Source organism: Tarenaya hassleriana, unplaced genomic scaffold, assembly GCF_000463585.1.
Source record: "Tarenaya hassleriana unplaced genomic scaffold, ASM46358v1 Cleome4, whole genome shotgun sequence".
In the NCBI taxonomy this organism is placed as follows: domain Eukaryota; kingdom Viridiplantae; phylum Streptophyta; class Magnoliopsida; order Brassicales; family Cleomaceae; genus Tarenaya; species Tarenaya hassleriana.
In genome coordinates this window covers 1,732,151-1,748,626 of record NW_010966881.1, presented here as the reverse complement: position 1 = coordinate 1,748,626, position 16,476 = coordinate 1,732,151, and the positions used below count along the sequence as shown (strand labels likewise).

At 35.4% G+C, this 16,476-nt stretch overlaps 3 protein-coding genes across 7 annotated transcripts in view; 1 reads left to right on the top strand and 2 right to left on the bottom strand.

Moving 5' to 3' along the window:
• The first annotated feature begins 77 nt into the window (after positions 1 to 77).
• LOC104823429 (type I inositol polyphosphate 5-phosphatase 8) lies at positions 78 to 5,010 on the top strand. Of its 3 annotated transcripts, XM_010554997.1 has the most exons (11): positions 78 to 268; positions 1,316 to 1,435; positions 1,528 to 1,612; positions 1,715 to 1,786; positions 2,175 to 2,262; positions 2,372 to 2,476; positions 2,907 to 3,321; positions 3,434 to 3,618; positions 3,794 to 3,899; positions 4,184 to 4,332; positions 4,505 to 5,010. In XM_010554997.1, the coding sequence occupies exons 2-11, from the start codon at positions 1,406 to 1,408 to the stop codon at positions 4,779 to 4,781; spliced, it is 1,512 nt and encodes a 503-aa protein (XP_010553299.1). In that variant the 5' UTR covers positions 78 to 268; positions 1,316 to 1,405; the 3' UTR covers positions 4,782 to 5,010. The 3 variants fall into 3 exon arrangements, with proteins under 3 accessions (XP_010553299.1, XP_010553300.1, XP_019059184.1); XM_010554998.1 differs by lacking the exon at positions 1,528 to 1,612; XM_019203639.1 differs by lacking the exon at positions 78 to 268 and having other exon boundaries at positions 1,297 to 1,435.
• A 192-nt stretch (positions 5,011 to 5,202) lies between these two features.
• Positions 5,203 to 7,578, bottom strand: LOC104823430 (WAT1-related protein At2g37460-like). Of its 2 annotated transcripts, none has more exons than XM_010554999.2 (7): positions 7,268 to 7,578; positions 6,984 to 7,046; positions 6,746 to 6,862; positions 6,144 to 6,384; positions 5,828 to 5,989; positions 5,596 to 5,747; positions 5,203 to 5,505 (listed from the first exon to the last, which is right to left on the bottom strand). In XM_010554999.2, the coding sequence occupies exons 1-7, from the start codon at positions 7,465 to 7,467 to the stop codon at positions 5,274 to 5,276; spliced, it is 1,167 nt and encodes a 388-aa protein (XP_010553301.1). In that variant the 5' UTR covers positions 7,468 to 7,578; the 3' UTR covers positions 5,203 to 5,273. The 2 variants fall into 2 exon arrangements, with proteins under 2 accessions (XP_010553301.1, XP_019059185.1); XM_019203640.1 differs by having other exon boundaries at positions 7,007 to 7,046; positions 7,268 to 7,319.
• Positions 7,579 to 14,099: 6,521 nt separating this feature from the next.
• Positions 14,100 to 16,476, bottom strand: part of LOC104823427 (ras-related protein RABE1a-like) — a 2,746-nt gene continuing 369 nt past the window's right edge. For both annotated transcript variants that reach the window (XM_010554996.2, XM_010554995.1), the window contains exons 2-9: positions 16,304 to 16,423; positions 15,716 to 15,788; positions 15,532 to 15,632; positions 15,359 to 15,424; positions 15,057 to 15,154; positions 14,906 to 14,968; positions 14,718 to 14,810; positions 14,100 to 14,437 (exon numbers count right to left, since the gene is read on the bottom strand). In XM_010554996.2, coding sequence (XP_010553298.1) covers positions 14,354 to 14,437; positions 14,718 to 14,810; positions 14,906 to 14,968; positions 15,057 to 15,154; positions 15,359 to 15,424; positions 15,532 to 15,632; positions 15,716 to 15,788; positions 16,304 to 16,376 — 651 coding nt within the window. In that variant the 5' untranslated portion in view covers positions 16,377 to 16,423 and the 3' untranslated portion in view covers positions 14,100 to 14,353. The remainder of the gene's footprint in view (positions 14,438 to 14,717; positions 14,811 to 14,905; positions 14,969 to 15,056; positions 15,155 to 15,358; positions 15,425 to 15,531; positions 15,633 to 15,715; positions 15,789 to 16,303; positions 16,424 to 16,476) is intronic.

Below are 16,476 nucleotides of genomic sequence, written 5' to 3'. Positions count from 1 at the left end.
TTTCCCTATAAATTCATCAAACAGACCGACCAATTTCGGTAGCGACGACGAAGAAACGCAACCCACAGTGTTCTCTTGGACCCTCGAAACGTCGTCGTATCATCGTGCAACTGCCTGTTCTTCGTTCTTGCACATTTTCTCGGCAAATTTTCTCTCTTCCCAAACAAGAAAATCAGGGGAAACAAAAAACGAAAGATCAGAGGAAAATTGAAGGAGCCATTCTCCATTCTCGTTCACGAAAACCCATTCTCTATACTTTAAAAGTCATGTACGTACAGTTCCCCCCCCCCTCCATTTTTCCTCTGTTTTCTTTTCGAAGCTTCGATCTTTCTCTGACCCTTCTCTGCAATTATTGCGATCTGTAATCTCCGGTCCGTTCCTTTCCGCTGTCGTTTTCCGACACACAGTTCGTGTTTCCGACCAATATTTTATGAATTCACCAATTGTCTTCGTTCGGCTGCTCTAAGTATCTCAGTTCATGCTCTGTTAAAATCTCCATGGAAGCTCTGTTTCCTTACAACCTCTCTCAAGAAAATAAAATAAAAATTCTTTTTTTTTCCCCTTCAATTACGAAGATCTCATCATTGCCTTTTCCCTGTCACATATAGGTTATTTTAATCTGAATCCGTACATACATTCATATACCTGCATTTACATATCTATCTATAGTTTTTTGGACTGATTTCCAACTCCTTTAGCCGATTTTTTTTTTCTTTTTTTCTTTTTCTGATATTTATTTATAAGCTTAATTTGGCATATTTAGAAGAAATAAAACGGTAAAAGCCAAAACTTTTCCATACGGCGGATCCATATTTCGATTTTACTTCCAAAAAAAATGAAAAAAGAAAAAGGAAAGAAGCTTCGGATTCAATGAAAACAAAAAAATCCGAGTCACTGTTGCATCTCTGTAAAGTCTAAGTTCGCTGGCTTAATCCAAAAGCCTTTTCCGATGTATTTTTATTACAACATGCTTATTTGTTTTTTTATTTCTTCCTTAAATGTTTTATTTATTTACTTATTTATTTCAAATTTCAGTTCTTGGGTTTTTTTTATTTCTGTCTCCGATTCTCCTGCAACTGGGTGTTTTATATTTCCCGTTGAATTTCGTCATTCGTAATATTCTTATTCATTTATACGATATTTTCTTTTTTTCTTATTATTTTTTCCTACTCCTGATTGGACTCAAATTGTTTAACATCAAATGTTTTGGTTATTTCTTTTCTTTTCTTTTATTTCTTAATTACATTATTAAATTTCCATCTCGATCCATTAACCCTCACGTATTAAGATTTCCCTTGCGTCTCTTGATATCCAGATTCCGATTAGTCATCGCACCCTCTTCTCCGTGTTCGGATTTCGATTACGACGGTGGAGAGAAAACGGCAGAGCGTTCGCTTCCAGAAACATGGGGAAGAAGAAGATCTTAAAGTCCACGGTACGTGATTAAACTGCCTGCCGTTTTTTTGCCAGTTATAAAACAGCGCGGTTTTCATGCGGGTTTCCTCCCCCCCCCCTTTTTTTTAATAGTCGTCTTGGCCGAGAACTGTCGTGAGAAAATGGCTGAACCTACGGAACGGCGCGTACGAATTCCACTCCGATTACGCCGTCAGGGGTGAGAAAACTATATCGTGCCGTTTCTCTCTTTTGTGTTCGAACTTCTCGCCGTTTCTGTTTTCCGGCGACTAAACGGCGTTGGTGGGTTTTTTTCCTCTAGGGAGAATGGAGCAGAGGAGAAAGAGCTGCTCCGACGGCGATTATTACGTCATCATGCCGGAGAATTTTCAAGGTAAATAACATTAATTAACACAAAAAAAATATCGAAGTCAAGACTTATATACATCTGTTATTGGGGTTGGTGGTGTTCGGATTTAGGGTTTATGTATTAATTAGGTTTATTTTCAGGTTTGATTTTTTTTTGGGTTTAGAAATAATTATTTTCGTTCAGATTTTTGTATAAGATTTAATTCGATTCAGTTCGTTTCTTTTGTGTACATTTTAGTTGTTCTTTAATTACTCTATATTCTTTCTGTTATATATCTATCCGCCACGTATACGGTAGAGATATTTGTTTAGCGTCCTATTACAATATTTATTTTCCTGTCAAATTAGCTAATATATATATATATATATTATACTGATTGATTTTGTTTTTCCTTGTTTTGGTTACAAAATAGGCTGGTTGACGGAAGAAAACGGAGGAACGAAACAAGCAAACGGCGAACCGGACGCGCCACGTGTCAATGATAATAAACTCGATCTCAAGTAATAATCATAGTTATAATTGCACTAATAAATAGCGGTAAAGTTGAATTTTTTAATTTCTAGTTATTCAATTGAACTTGGGTTTTTTTTTAATGTTGTTTTGGAATAGGATGTTCGTGGGAACATGGAATGTGGGTGGGAAGTCGCCACATGAAGAAATGAACTTAAGAGATTGGCTTAAAACTCCTTCACCCGCCGACATCTACGTTCTCGGGTATGCCATTTCTTTTCCCATATTCTAATAACTAAACATTATATATATATATATATATATATATATATATATGCACATATCTAAAATTAATTTATTACCACGAAAAAATTAATATTAACTTTAATTAGTTTATATGAAATAATTTGAATAGCTGCTACCACTAAAATATTGCTGCATAATAACTCTGTGTATGTATTTCTAACTTAGATAGGCCCATATAATTTACCAAAAAAAAAATAGATAGGCCCATATATATGTATACACGTATGTTTTTGTAGTTCAAACATGCATATATTGTGTGATAAAAAAAACTGTGTTGATAAATGTTAATTTCTCGTTTAGTTTTTAAATTAAAACCAAATTAGTTTTATGTATTAAGAAGAGTTGGACGATATATATATATATATACGATTATCGTTTTTGTTTTTAGGTTTCAAGAAATCGTGCCGTTGAACGCCGGCAACGTTCTCGGAGCAGAAGACAACGGCCCCGCGACCAAGTGGCTGTCCCTGATCCGACAAGCCTTGAACATCAACAGCAGTTTATCCCAAAACGACCCACAACTTTTTAAAAATCAGAAAATCGCCACCGAGTTTATGAATTTATCACCGCAACCCAGGATCAGCTTCTCCGACTTGCTGTCAATGGAGGGAGATGAAACTTCACAAAGCCCCGCAAGTTGCAAATTGAGCAATCAAGCCCCTCGCCGCCATTGCCTCGCAGCTAGTAAGCAGATGGTGGGGATTTTCGTGTGTGTTTGGGTTAGAGACGATCTTTTCAAACATATCACCGACCTCAAGGTTTCATGCGTTGGCCGTGGCATTATGGGATATCTCGGAAACAAGGTGGGTCAAATTCATTTCGGTATGGACCGACAATATTCCCGGTTTATTACTCTATTGTGAATTACGAATTCACATAACTAAGTATATGTGTTCTTGTAACTAATCCTTTTAGGGTTCAATATCGATCAGCATGTCATTGCACCAGACGAGTTTATGCTTTGTCTGTACGCATTTGACGTCCGGAGAAAGAGAAGGCGACGAGGTTAGAAGGAACTCGGACGTGACCGAAATACTAAAGAGGACGAGATTCTCTCGCTCTTGCAAAGATTGCGGACCCGAAACGATTATGGACCACGAGTAAGTATACTTTGCAAAAACGTGACTCTCTTATATCATATCAAAATTCGGACGACTCAAATGGGATTGGGATAAAAATGCTCCCATGTTGTTCAAATGTATTGCATTGTTATTCATACGATTCAGACACTCTAAACCGAACCCAAATAACTTAACCGGTCATGTGTATGAACAGCAAGGTAATATGGCTCGGCGACTTGAACTATCGGCTAAGGACGAGCAGCGACGTGCATGAACTGCTTCAGAAAAACGACTGGGAAGCTCTTTTAGAGAAAGATCAGGTGAATTGACTCAGATTTTTCTTATATATTTGTCAATAATTTTGTATGAGTAATTAATTAATTATTTGAATAAACCCAACTTAAATAGTTCAACCGGTGAAATGAGAACACAAAACGTTTGTCTTATCCCGATTTCGAATCTCAAATTATAAAGGAAAACGCAAATTCTAATCACATATCTTACTCCTGATGCCAAAATTAGTTTGTCCAAAACATCTAGTTACCCAAAAGAATTAATTATTTGAATATACTTGTGAATTATATAATTCTTTTTTTGTTTGCAGCTAAGGATAGAACAAAGAGAAGGAAGGGTATTTAAAGGGTGGGAGGAAGGGAGGATATATTTTGCACCAACGTATAAATATATAACCAATTCTGATGATTACGTCGTTCTCACGACAAAATCAAATGACAAGAGCAGAACCCCAGCTTGGTAAGTCCTTTACAATTTCCCCATGTATTTGGATATCAATTCCCTAATCATTCATGAAATATATTTATTAAAAAAATATTTATTTTATAAGCATATTTTAGTTGTATTTAAGTTATTTCACTTCAGGGTCCCAATATGTTCTTTACATAATTGATTGCGAACTTCATTTCAGGTGTGATCGAATACTGTGGAAAGGCGAAGGGTTGAAACAGATGTGGTACGTGAGAGGAGAATCAAGATTCTCGGACCACAGACCGGTTTACTCGCTGTTTTCGGTTCAAATCAATCTGGTTAAAGATCATCTAAACCGGAGAAATATACCGGTTAACAAGAAGCATCACCCAAACACGGTCTTGCCTTCGACGTGCGTAGCCAAAGTTCAAGCCGAAGAGCTCTTGTCGCTCTCTCGGACGCAAAGCTGTATAGACACTCAACCAAGATTCCTGTAGTCTGCTTCGTGATTTTTTTTTTTGGAGTGACACGTGGACAGCGTTGATGGTATGACACGTGGCGTTGGCCCAACATAGCCCAATATTTTTTTTTGGGGAAAGAATTCGAGCAGTGGGTTAGAGTCTTGATTGCTAGAGAAGGTTCTTTTATATATATAAAAAATTAGGAAATGGAAATATATATTATTGTTTTCTGTAATATTCTGCATAAGAAAAATGCTAATTGGGCTTGATCAAAAAGGCCTGTTCGTACCAAATCAAGGCCCATTCTTTGATGGGCTCATTCTTTAATGGGCCACTGTTTCCACATATGTCTGAATTGTAAACGATTTCCGGATAGTATTCAAGTGTGATTAGGGTTTTAATCTTCCTAGATGGTTGTTTACTGTCATGGTGATTAGTGTTTTAATCTGCAGGAACATATTGGACAACATATTAAACTGCCATCCACTGTGAATCCTCCACACCAAACAATATGTTGATACTACAAGTTTAAACTGTTTCTTCAACTGTTTTTCTCTGTTCTTGTTCCGTCTTGGGAGCTCTCTCTTGTCCGTTGATCGTGATCTCTTCAAGATCCAATCTACCGTCACGGTTTCCGCCCATTTCTGGTTTTCCTTGTGATGGTTCGCCATCGATCGGCGTTGACGGGTACCCGTAATCTTTGCCTTTTCCCCACAACACAAAGTACAATCCTACACATATAACTAAAGCACCAAGAACCCTGCAACACAGCAAGACCTCTCCATCATTCGTGTGTGAGTGATAGTTATCACATCACTTGTCGGGGGGTGGGGGGGGGGTTTCAGTTTACCTTCCCAGGTACATCTGCTCGGCGAAGATGACGGAGGACATGAATGCTACTATTACCATACAGAGCGGGTTAAAGGCCGTCACAAACACGGGGCCTCGGGATTTCATCACGACTCCTCCGATGTAATAAGCAAGTGCCGAGCATACGATTCCCTGCGTTTAGGCACGCGACGTTCACCATTTGAAATACCTTCATATATATTGAAAGTTGTTAGGGTGAATAATCTTTTTACACTATAGGTGGCGGTGAGAAGCTTGGTGTCCCAACCAATGACCCAGACGCCGGGATTTCCTTTCTCCATCACGAGAGCCACGGCTGTTCCCTCGATTGTTCCCATCAAGCATATCCAAGCCGTGAGTGAAAGCTCGGCCGGGTATGTCTTCAACGTGATTGCCTGTATGAAAAGCAACTCGGCCGAATATGTTTACTCACATAACATTCATCGTCAAAATGATCATATCATCCTCAAATATGCCTCGAATTGTGTTTAACGGATTCTCGAGCTCCAATAAAAACAGAAAAATGCTTCAATAGATCCTTAGGGTTACCTGGAGAATCATGAAACATGCGTAGCTGAAACAGCCTATTGTGATCAAAACCGCGCCTTTGATCGCGCTATGGATGTCTGTCCCGGCCGTTCCACCATCATTCGTCGACGCGCCTTTAGTCCAAAAGAGGTGAAGAACCGGGCCTTTCACGAGTGTCATCATCATAGCCCCAGAGACCGTAGCCGCTGTCCCTAAGATCTTAGCCGCGCTCCTGACGCACCGCAGCTTCACTCTCTCAAGCCTAGACACAAGAGTAGGTAAACTTTCTTCAGTCATATATGCTATGATTCCGTTTTTACGGCTACGAGAAATAGGGTGGACATGAATCGGGTAAACGAATTTGTATCTGAAGGCATTAATGGACATCACAATTTGATACATAATAGAATTCGGGGATTTGATATCAAGACTACGAGTATTCATCAAAGCGATCAGGTACCCATGATATCCAAACCAAAAAACTAAGAGACAAAATGATTTGTAATAAAGATAAAGAACATGTTACAAGTCATACAAATGTACAGCATGAAGGTAGCCGTTGAGGCTGTATTTGTACCAGCCCCTATATCGAGAAGGTTTAAGTCGCATTTGAGGCTGTATACCTGAAGATATAGGCGAGAACAAACGTGATAGCGGGTAAGACGTTGTACATGGCTGATGCAAAGGTAGCCGTTGTGTATTTCATCCCAAGATAGTACAAGTTCTGATCGATCACCGGTCTGCGTACGGATGGATTAACAAAAGGAAACGATCGATTATATATATATATACATTGAACACGAAGGGAGATCTATGTCGAGCTCGAGGCGTAGGAAAAACACTCAATTTCAAGAAAATTACTCAAGTAAGCCGAGCAACATTACGTTGATGAACACCCTCATCGTCATCTTCGTCCTCACTTTCCTGTTACACACCATTTTCACATTTCCGTCAACAACGCTAGTAAGCAATGGAATATTGCGAATATGCAACATTAAATACAGCGTTGCAGAGATTCGACACAAGTTAGTTGCTGCCATAAATTCCACTGTCGGTACAATTCTTGCGGCAAATTAGTATGTGTTTTGAACTTTGGAAGAAAAAAAAAGATTTTTTTTTTGTTGAGAAGTGGAAGGAGTGGATACTTGTCGAAATAGAAGGCGAAAGGGAGGATGGCGAGGGTGGCGACGACGTGACGGTAGACGACGAGGACGTAATTACTCATTCCAATGTTGAGAACGGCTTTGGAGAGAATGTCCATTCCCGCTAGCCCTACTTGCAATAACACCACCGATATGTACGGCCTCGCCTTCTCCATGCACTCTCTCCTCTTCTCCTCCCCCATTGCTTACTCCCCCAAAACTCTCTCTCTCTCTCTCTCTCTCTCTCTCTCGTTTTGGTTATACCAAAAAAAAAATCAAGGGGATTAACGTTTTCTTGAACGAGTTGATAAGACTGCCCTTGAATCCCTCCTTATATAGGCGGAAAAGAATAAATGAATGACGTGAACATGCATGCTTTACAGAAATTTTTATACGGTTACGAGTAAATATTATGTGTGTGTGTGTGTATAAATATATATATATTATGTGTGTGCGCGTATATATACATATATTGTGCTTTTTGGACAAACCCTGAATCTGATGCATGATGTATCTAATTTTGGCTCCGGTTTAGTTTTTTTATTTGTTTAGGTTGATGTGAGGTCCGGTTTAGGGCTTTATTTTGGTTGAGATGAACTCCGGTTTAGGTTGAATTCGTTATGGATCTTCACGTGGCTTTATGTTTTTTAATGGTTTCAGTTTTTTTTACTAATTACGAGTGTTGAATATACTTAAGATTTCTAATTGATGTAATATTATATCTTATAGATGCAATGTTATAAACCTATACCTAATATATATATATATATATATATATATATATATAATATGTTTTGACGTGTTGCCGATTAGAAAAACTCGAGTATATATAGAGTTGATCCAAATAATCAAATCCCAATCTTTTTTTATTTAGATATATGCGAGATTACCGGTTAAGGATTCGATTCAATTGGTTAGGAAAAATTAAGTTTCTCGAACCAAACCGGTTTTTGTCGTTGTTGGTCGTATTAATTGGTTGCCTAACTTCAGGTGATGTGCTTTGATGCATCACACTGTTTACCAAAATAAAATAAATTCAATTTAAAGAGTGGAATAATCATTTCTGTACCATTTTTCCTTTATTTTGTACTACTCCTTCCATTTCAAAATAATTATTGTTATAGATTATTTCACATTTTTTAAGAAAAAATAGAAAAAGTCATATATACCCTTATTTAATTAATGATAAAAACAATGTTATCATTAATAATTTATTGGAATTTGATAGAGATAAAATTGGAAACTATTGTAAAAAAAATATCTTTTGAAACTGAAGGTATATGATTTTGCCATTTTATTAATTTTTTAAATTAATTTTATGGAATGATTATTGATGTAAGTGCGTATAATTGCTACTGTTGTCCGGGATTCCTTTTTCACTGTTCATATTGTCGCCACTGAGCGATTCTGGTGGAATCACTTTAGATATATTATCTAATTAAAATAAATAAATAGAATTGATTGTGCCAAACAAAAAAAGGTGATATATCGATTCATTTTCCATCGAGAGAAACTTTCTTATCCAAATTATGTTCTCGCCCTCATGAATATTCACCCAAAAAAATTAGAAGCATGTTTTATTTATAATAAATCATATATATATATATATATATAGTTCGATAAAATGTTATTATTAAAAAAATATTTAAAGGACCAGAGACGTAAAAGAACCATAGAGTATCTACCTATGTGGGATTTAACTATATATAATTAATATTTAATTAATTTGATCCATTAATCATGTGTTGCTACCTAAGTTGCTATAATTATGATATAAATTTCTATATCATTATTGATTCTTTAATTATAATTTGAGTAAATTAGTTAGAAACACATGATTAAAGAATCAAATTGAATAAATTCTGCGTATAGTTAGATCCCTCATAGATACGCTCACATAATTACGTGAAAAAGCCCTACATTGTATATTCGCCGGACTTGTCTATACATAAATTATATATCTATTATTTTATTTCTTTTTTTTTGTTGGATACATATATATATATATATAACACTTCATTTAACGTATATTTTTAGCATATCTCCTATCTTTTGGATCAACATTTTGACATCTCTCTCTCTCTCTCTCTGCATTATAAATTGTTTACATCACACACGCAATCATATACTTTAATTAAAAACTCTACATTTAAAACGCTATATTTGAATCTTGGTGCGTTCCAAAGAAAATTGCATTTGTTTCAACCAATTACTATGTTTGTTAAATGCCACACCAAATTCTCTTTTGACATTTTAAAGAGAATCTCTAATATACTTGCCAATTATTGCGATTTATTATTTCGAAATTAAAAAGGTGCGTAATAAATGGTACTTATATCTCTTAAATGTAAAATGACAAAACTAAAAGAATCTAAAAAGTTTACCAAAAAAGAGTTTTCAGTGTTTTTGCGTTCATCTTCACTTTATGATTTTATCATTAGCCGATACAAGGTAAAAAGGAAATACTTCCCTTTCCAGAAATATCTTCATCACATTAAGTTATATATATATATATAACTTACAATAATTTAAAATTACGGAAAATAACCCTAAACCTCTAATTAACGTGCTAAAATTGTAAGAGCGAAATTAAATCGTTAAATATTGATTTGTATAATGCTTTCAAGGATTCAACTCTAAAACAATTACACAGCCTGGGACGATAAGAATTTAATCTAAAACGTACGTGATCATCTAGGATTTATAACTCTGAATATATGTATAGAGTATAATTTTTATTAGTTTTCAATTCGGACCATAAAAAAGAAAAAGAAAAAGAAAAACTACAAAATGTATATGCGCATGCATTAGTTTAGTTTCCACATTTTTGCGATATCGATTATTATCCTTTAGTTTTCAAGTAGATAACTAAAATTGGCCTTAGTAAAATAAAAATAATGCAAATATAAATTTGATTAAAATATTAATCCATATATGGGATCATTAAAAATAAACTCAACAATGTGGCATCACTGCCTTGATCAAACCTTAAACTTGCTTTGTGTGAACCAATAGAAGACGTGCAAGAAAGATAACATACGGGATTATAATAATAACAATAATATGCAACTTTTTTTTTTGGCTGAAAAAAGTATAAGATTCCGTGTGGTGCAACTGCAATCAAAAGATAAAAAGAGATTGATGTGTGTATGTATGTATGTATGTATGTATGTATGTATGTATGTATGTGTGTGTGTATGTATGTGTATGTATGTATGTATGGGATTGCAATAATTGGGAGATGGGGAAGCAGTTTTGTCTCGTCTCTCGTTCCTTCTATTATAATAGGAAACCATAAGCCTCATTTTATATTATCACTCTCCTTTATTTTCCTATCCGTTCTAAAAAAAACAAATTCATCACCTTTTCCTTTTTTTTTGTTATTAGATGAAATATTTTTCGGATTTAAAGATGTTAAATGATTTTTAGATAATGTTAGGAGACGGCCATAATTTTGATAAAAGTCTTCGCATATTCATCATGGTCTATAATTAATCTGGAAAAATGGTCACAATGAATGAATAATTAACAGAAAAAATAAAATGTTGTATTTTAGGATATTTTTTTTAATTTAATATTTGGTTTACGGATTCCATATTAAAACGGATGTTTCCAAAGTATTTATTGAATGAGATACATTAGGGTAACAACATGTACATATACTTTGCCACCTGGCAAACGAAGACAAAAGCAGTGTGTTCAAATCGAATAATGGTCAAAAGGCAGCAAAGAAAAAAATCATGTCGTGTTCTGAGATGTCCCGAAGCTCCTTTTTTTTTTTTAATTTTATTTCAATTTCATTATATTATTTTATTTACTTCTTTTAGTTTTAGATAAGTGGGTAAGTTGTTTTGTTGTTTAAAAAAAAAGTATTATTGGATACTAATGCTTTGGGAGGTCCACATCCTTAAAAACCATCAATTTCTATTTTAATTGGTAACAAAAACTATTTGATTTGATTTCCAAAGAAAAAAAGTAATCATTGATTTTGTTAAGAAATTGGGATGCTTTGGATGAGTATAATATTAAGAAAATCAAAATTACGTATTAATTTTTTTAAAAGTCATAGATGAATATCTTAGAGATAATTATTCAAAAAGAATGGTCACATTATTTTTATAATCCAGAAGTTCACCAGGTATTTGGCCCGATTATATCTCCCAAAAAAACGGAAAAGCCCAGGTGAATACCCATCTCCACGCTTGGGTTTGAACGCAGGGTGAGAGCATGTTTTGCATGTTCTCTCACCACTAGGTCACCCAAACTTAGGTAATTGTCAGTCAATGAAGCAATATTTAATTTTTATTTCTCTTTTGGTCTGCTGTTTTCCAACAGTCGAAGTTACCAAATAAATTACCATATTTTTTAAGTGCTAGCTCGTTTATAGTATTTTTCTACCTCAAAAAAAAAAAAAGGTGGATATTACAATGTTATAAATTAAAAACACACTGCCTGTAGCTAAGGAGCAAATGGACAATCATGCCGACTTTTGTGAATGCTATTATTATCTACAAGATAACCACACTAAATTGGCAACCATACCATATGTTGTATCTTTTTGCAGAACATATATTTATATATAATATTAGACAAAATAAATTTATACAGAAAAGTTCACCACCATCCAAAAAATAAATAAAATATTGATAATCTATTAGATAAACAAATATATAACATTGAAATACAAGGTAGCCGTTGTGTATTTCATCCCAAGATAGTACAAGTTCTGATCGATCACCGGTCTGCGTACGGATGGATTAACAAAAGGAAACGATCGATTATATATATATATACATTGAACACGAAGGGGGATCTATGTCGAGCTCGAGGCGTAGGAAAAACACTCAATTTCAAGAAAATTACTCAAGTAAGCCGAGCAACATTACGTTGATGAACACCCTCATCGTCATCTTCGTCCTCACTTTCCTGTTACACACCATTTTCACATTTCCGTCAACAACGCTAGTAAGCAATGGAATATTGCGAATATGCAACATTAAATACAGCGTTGCAGAGATTCGACACAAGTTAGTTGCTGCCATAAATTCCACTGTCGGTACAATTCTTGCGGCAAATTAGTATGTGTTTTGAACTTTGGAAGAAAAAAAAAGATTTTTTTTTTGTTGAGAAATATATATATATATATATATATATATATATATATATATATATATACGCATATGTTCTAAAAGAGCATGATTGATGAATTTTGTTTATATATAGAAAAATATACAAGACATGGCACATGAAAATATGTATGAGATTTGGAGAATATATCTAACTGATTTAGTAGGTGATTGGTATCAAATATGGTGTCAGTTGAACCGGTCCGGAGTTAAATTGGTATTCCTAAAATTAAATCTGGTTAGAGTTAAATGGTATCGATTTGTTAGTTTAATTATATTGATTCGATTTTTATCATTAAAATATTACATTTTAAAATGAATCAATTTTTGCATTTTTTTTATTATAAAAACATATACTTTTTAATATATATATCCAACATGATTAGAAATTAACCTAGAAAAAAATTACAGATGAATGTTTTTTTTCTTCTGTAATTAGTTTTTTTTAGTATGTGGTTGTTGACTAGACATCAGAGGTGTTTTTGTCATCGACTGTTTTTGCCACTTGAACTCTTTTTTGTTCTTAGTGCTTTCTTCATCAGACTTAACTTAGTCCTATTGTCATCACATTTTATTATCCCTTTTGAAATGCAAATAAAAAAAACAGACAACGGTAGTTTAGGTATCTATTGTTTCATTGTTTTTCGAAATATAAAATTCATGACGAGTTTCTATATTTTGAATATGTAAATATGTGTCGTGTTTTGTTGAATTTTGATATTTATAATTTATGTGCGCTGCAACAGATATGATTAGGGCGGTGGGTTTTCTCAGGTCCACTTTACGAGGCTGGTTTACGTAGTTTGTCGGTTGCTGCACAAAACGGTGGGTTTTCTCAGGTCCGCGATGCTGTCCTTGATGTCGTTTTTGTCCGACCCATGGGCTGAGAGGCGCTGCGGTGTCCAGTATCCGACCCGAAGGGTTATAGAATAGAGTTTCTCATCGTAACAAAAAAAAAAACAGATAGGATCATATGTAAAGTCGGCAGAAGAGATATGCTCTTATATCCACCGGTCCATGTCAACATATATCTCATCATCGAATTATGGTTATAAAAAAATTACATTTCCTGGGCGTATGATATATCATATATGTCATGTTAACACAAATAGGGAAAAAAAACAACTGTACATTGGATTAGGACAAACTAAGATTCAGGTTCATCTTTAATCCAAAAGAAATATATAATACCCATTTTCCATTTTATCCATATTCATGCCTCTTTGTCTTCGAATTTTATAATCCCGAATCGGATTCTGTCAATAAACCTTGGTAAAAAAATTTCTCTAAAAAAATAAGAGATAATTTTCTTATATACCCGTAGATAGAATAGAACCCGTATCCTATATTTATATATACGAGTGTGTGTGTGATACATTCAAAGACTAAATTTATACACGATTAAGAATCTGATTTGCCCAAAAAACAGAGAACAAAAGATTATATGGGCTGGTTGGTTACCCATTCAATATGCCCTTTAGGACGAAAAAAAAATCAACAAACCAAATCCAACAAGTAAATCTAAGGCACACAAGACAGAAGACATCAAATCTCGCATTAATGGGGATTATGGGACCAAAGTGAAAGCGACAACTGCCATTCCCTATTTTATTATCTCAATGCCTCATAATTATATAACTCCATCAACATCAAACATCAAACATCTATGTATATATATATATATATATGGTAAGATCCTCACCACACAATGAAAGTTTTCGATTCTACCTTTTTCTTGAATCAACCTGGGAGTCAGTAAATTCCAGAAATATGGTATGGATGATCTGTGTTGGTTCACACTTAGAACAAAAAGAGATAATATAAATGTTAGAGAAGAAGTTTGAAACGCAGAAACACCAATTTCATATGTATAAGAAAGAAAATGGAAATCTCCCCCCTTTTTTTTTCCCCTCCCCCCACAACTCTTGCGTTCTCTTGATGGCCTGCGGGGGTTCGGTTTTGTTTAAGAACCGCAACACGCTGATTTTTGCGCAGCTTGCGACGTCCCTGCGGCCTGGTCGGGTTGGTTGATCTTTATTGTTTGTGGCTACAAAGAAATGGTTGAGTTATCTCATCAGAAGATCGAAACTGTAAAAGCAAAATGATTCTTAAGACATGAATCGATTATTTCTCAAGATATTCAGTAATGCCTAATCGTCCCTCTTTCATCTAAAGATTTTAATCTAATCAAAGCTGTGGGAGATTACTTATTGCAGCATACTACAAGCCGGTTGCTTCACACCCTACTCAGGCTAAATGCATTTATATGCATGTATAATGAGGATGACGATAACACAATCACGGATGGAGATCATAGCTAAAAATACCTCGGCTCTGGCATCAGTATCTGCGAGTCTTTGCTTAATATCTCTAGCGATTGAAAAGAAAACTTCTTCCACGTTCAAGTTCGTCTTGGCACTCTGTAGAAATCATACATTGAGGTCATCAAATGAAAAGAATCGACATCATTCTTTTTAATTTCAGGGTTATAACAATACCAATAACGACTACTTACAGTCTCAAAAAACTTGATCCCGTATTCATCGGCAAGAGCTTGGCCCTTGGATGTTGGTACAGCCTGAAAAAGGGAATAAATTTATACCGCAGCGAATATTAACCAGACGAATCACTGGTAAATAGGGAGAGAGAGACAAAAGAAGAGAGACTCTTTTGCTTTCATCCATATCAGCCTTGTTCCCAACTAGAATCTTGTTGACATTGTCGGAAGCATGCTGCTCAATGTTACGGATCCAATTCCTGATGTCTAATCCAATTCCACAAGAAGAAAACAGCAATAGAAAATAACAAATCAAAGGTCTATCGATATTAGTAAAAAGATAATTACCAGAGATGGCAACCAAAATCCTTAGAACAGTTGCAAAGAGTCAGCCATATATGTATATATATATACGGCCTGAACTAGATAACAAAGTAAACTGCAAACTAAAAGCAAAAAGGAAGTAATTACTGTTGAAAGACGATTCATCGGTGACATCATAGACCAGCAAAATGCCCATGGCTCCACGGTAGTATGCTGCAAATAAGATAAAACCACTGTATAAGTATGTACAAATTCCAACAACAGTAGAACCAATTAAAAAGCAATGCGGCATAGATTCCCAGAGCATATCAGAAACAAACCAGTTGTGATTGTCCGAAACCGTTCCTGTCCAGCGGTATCCCAGATTTGCAGCTTAATTCTCTTGCCATCCAACTCTATTGTCCTTATCTTGAAATCGATGCTGTCAACCAGTACATCAACTGAGTGAAAACAGAAACACTAAGCAGAAAACATGACAAAACCGGCCGCGCAATGAAGACATACCCAATAGTTGTAATGAAGCTGGTGGTAAAGGAGCCGTCCGAGAAACGTAAAAGGAGACAACTCTTACCCACACCTGGTGCATTCACGAAATACGCACGTGAAAAAAGGGCATGCGGGAAAAAGAGATAGATAGAGCGGAAGCTTTACCAAAGCCAACCACAACAAGATGTGAATTGGATCACGAACGGACCATTTCAAGTCGCTAGTTGTCAGTGCTCTCGCCTACCTAGCTTTATCTTTCGATAGTTTTGATTAGCACGAATTTAAACATCTTTTTCATGCAAGGCAATCTTCAGTACTCAGATTCAACAAATAAGAACTCAGGCATCAGAAATTCATCAAAACGACTTCATCAAATTCAAATCTAGATATAGAAAAGTGTCACTGAATCCAATTAGGGCCATCCGTAAAGGTCAAATCCAAAACCCGATCACTCGGTGTCTCGGTCCTCGAAGCAAAAACTAGAGCGTATAGGACCAATGGAAAGAACTACATGCATCAACAACACCGTAGGAACGGAAGCAGATCCCAGAAATGCAGGAAACTCGTCGAACGAAAATAATATCGCGAATCGAACGAGGAACTCACCGCTGTCACCGATCAACAGAAGCTTAATGAGGTAATCATAATCAGCTCGAGATCTAGCGGGAGGAGCAGCCATAACGTAGCACAAAATCAACACCAATCGCAATCTCAGATAACGAATCACTGAACGAAAACATCAAATCAACGTGAGAGAGTGGAAATGAGGGAAAGAGTAC

What these genes read in the sequence shown, in the direction of transcription:
- LOC104823429 (XM_010554997.1), top strand. Translation starts at nt 1,406, where the DNA reads ATGGGGAAGAAGAAGATCTTAAAGTCCACG. An exon ending in AGAAGATCTTAAAGTCCACG is followed by an intron (nt 1,436 to 1,527) that starts GTACGTGATTAA and finishes TTTTTTTAATAG; the next exon opens with TCGTCTTGGCCGAGAACTGT. An exon ending in GCCGACATCTACGTTCTCGG is followed by an intron (nt 2,477 to 2,906) that starts GTATGCCATTTC and finishes TTTTGTTTTTAG; the next exon opens with GTTTCAAGAAATCGTGCCGT.
- LOC104823430 (XM_010554999.2), bottom strand. Translation starts at nt 7,467, where the DNA reads ATGGGGGAGGAGAAGAGGAGAGAGTGCATGGAGAAGGCGAGGCCGTAC. An exon ending in ATGTTGCTCGGCTTACTTGA is followed by an intron (nt 6,863 to 6,983) that starts GTAATTTTCTTG and finishes ATCCGTACGCAG; the next exon opens with ACCGGTGATCGATCAGAACT. An exon ending in GTTCTCGCCTATATCTTCAG is followed by an intron (nt 6,385 to 6,745) that starts GTATACAGCCTC and finishes TCTTGTGTCTAG; the next exon opens with GCTTGAGAGAGTGAAGCTGC.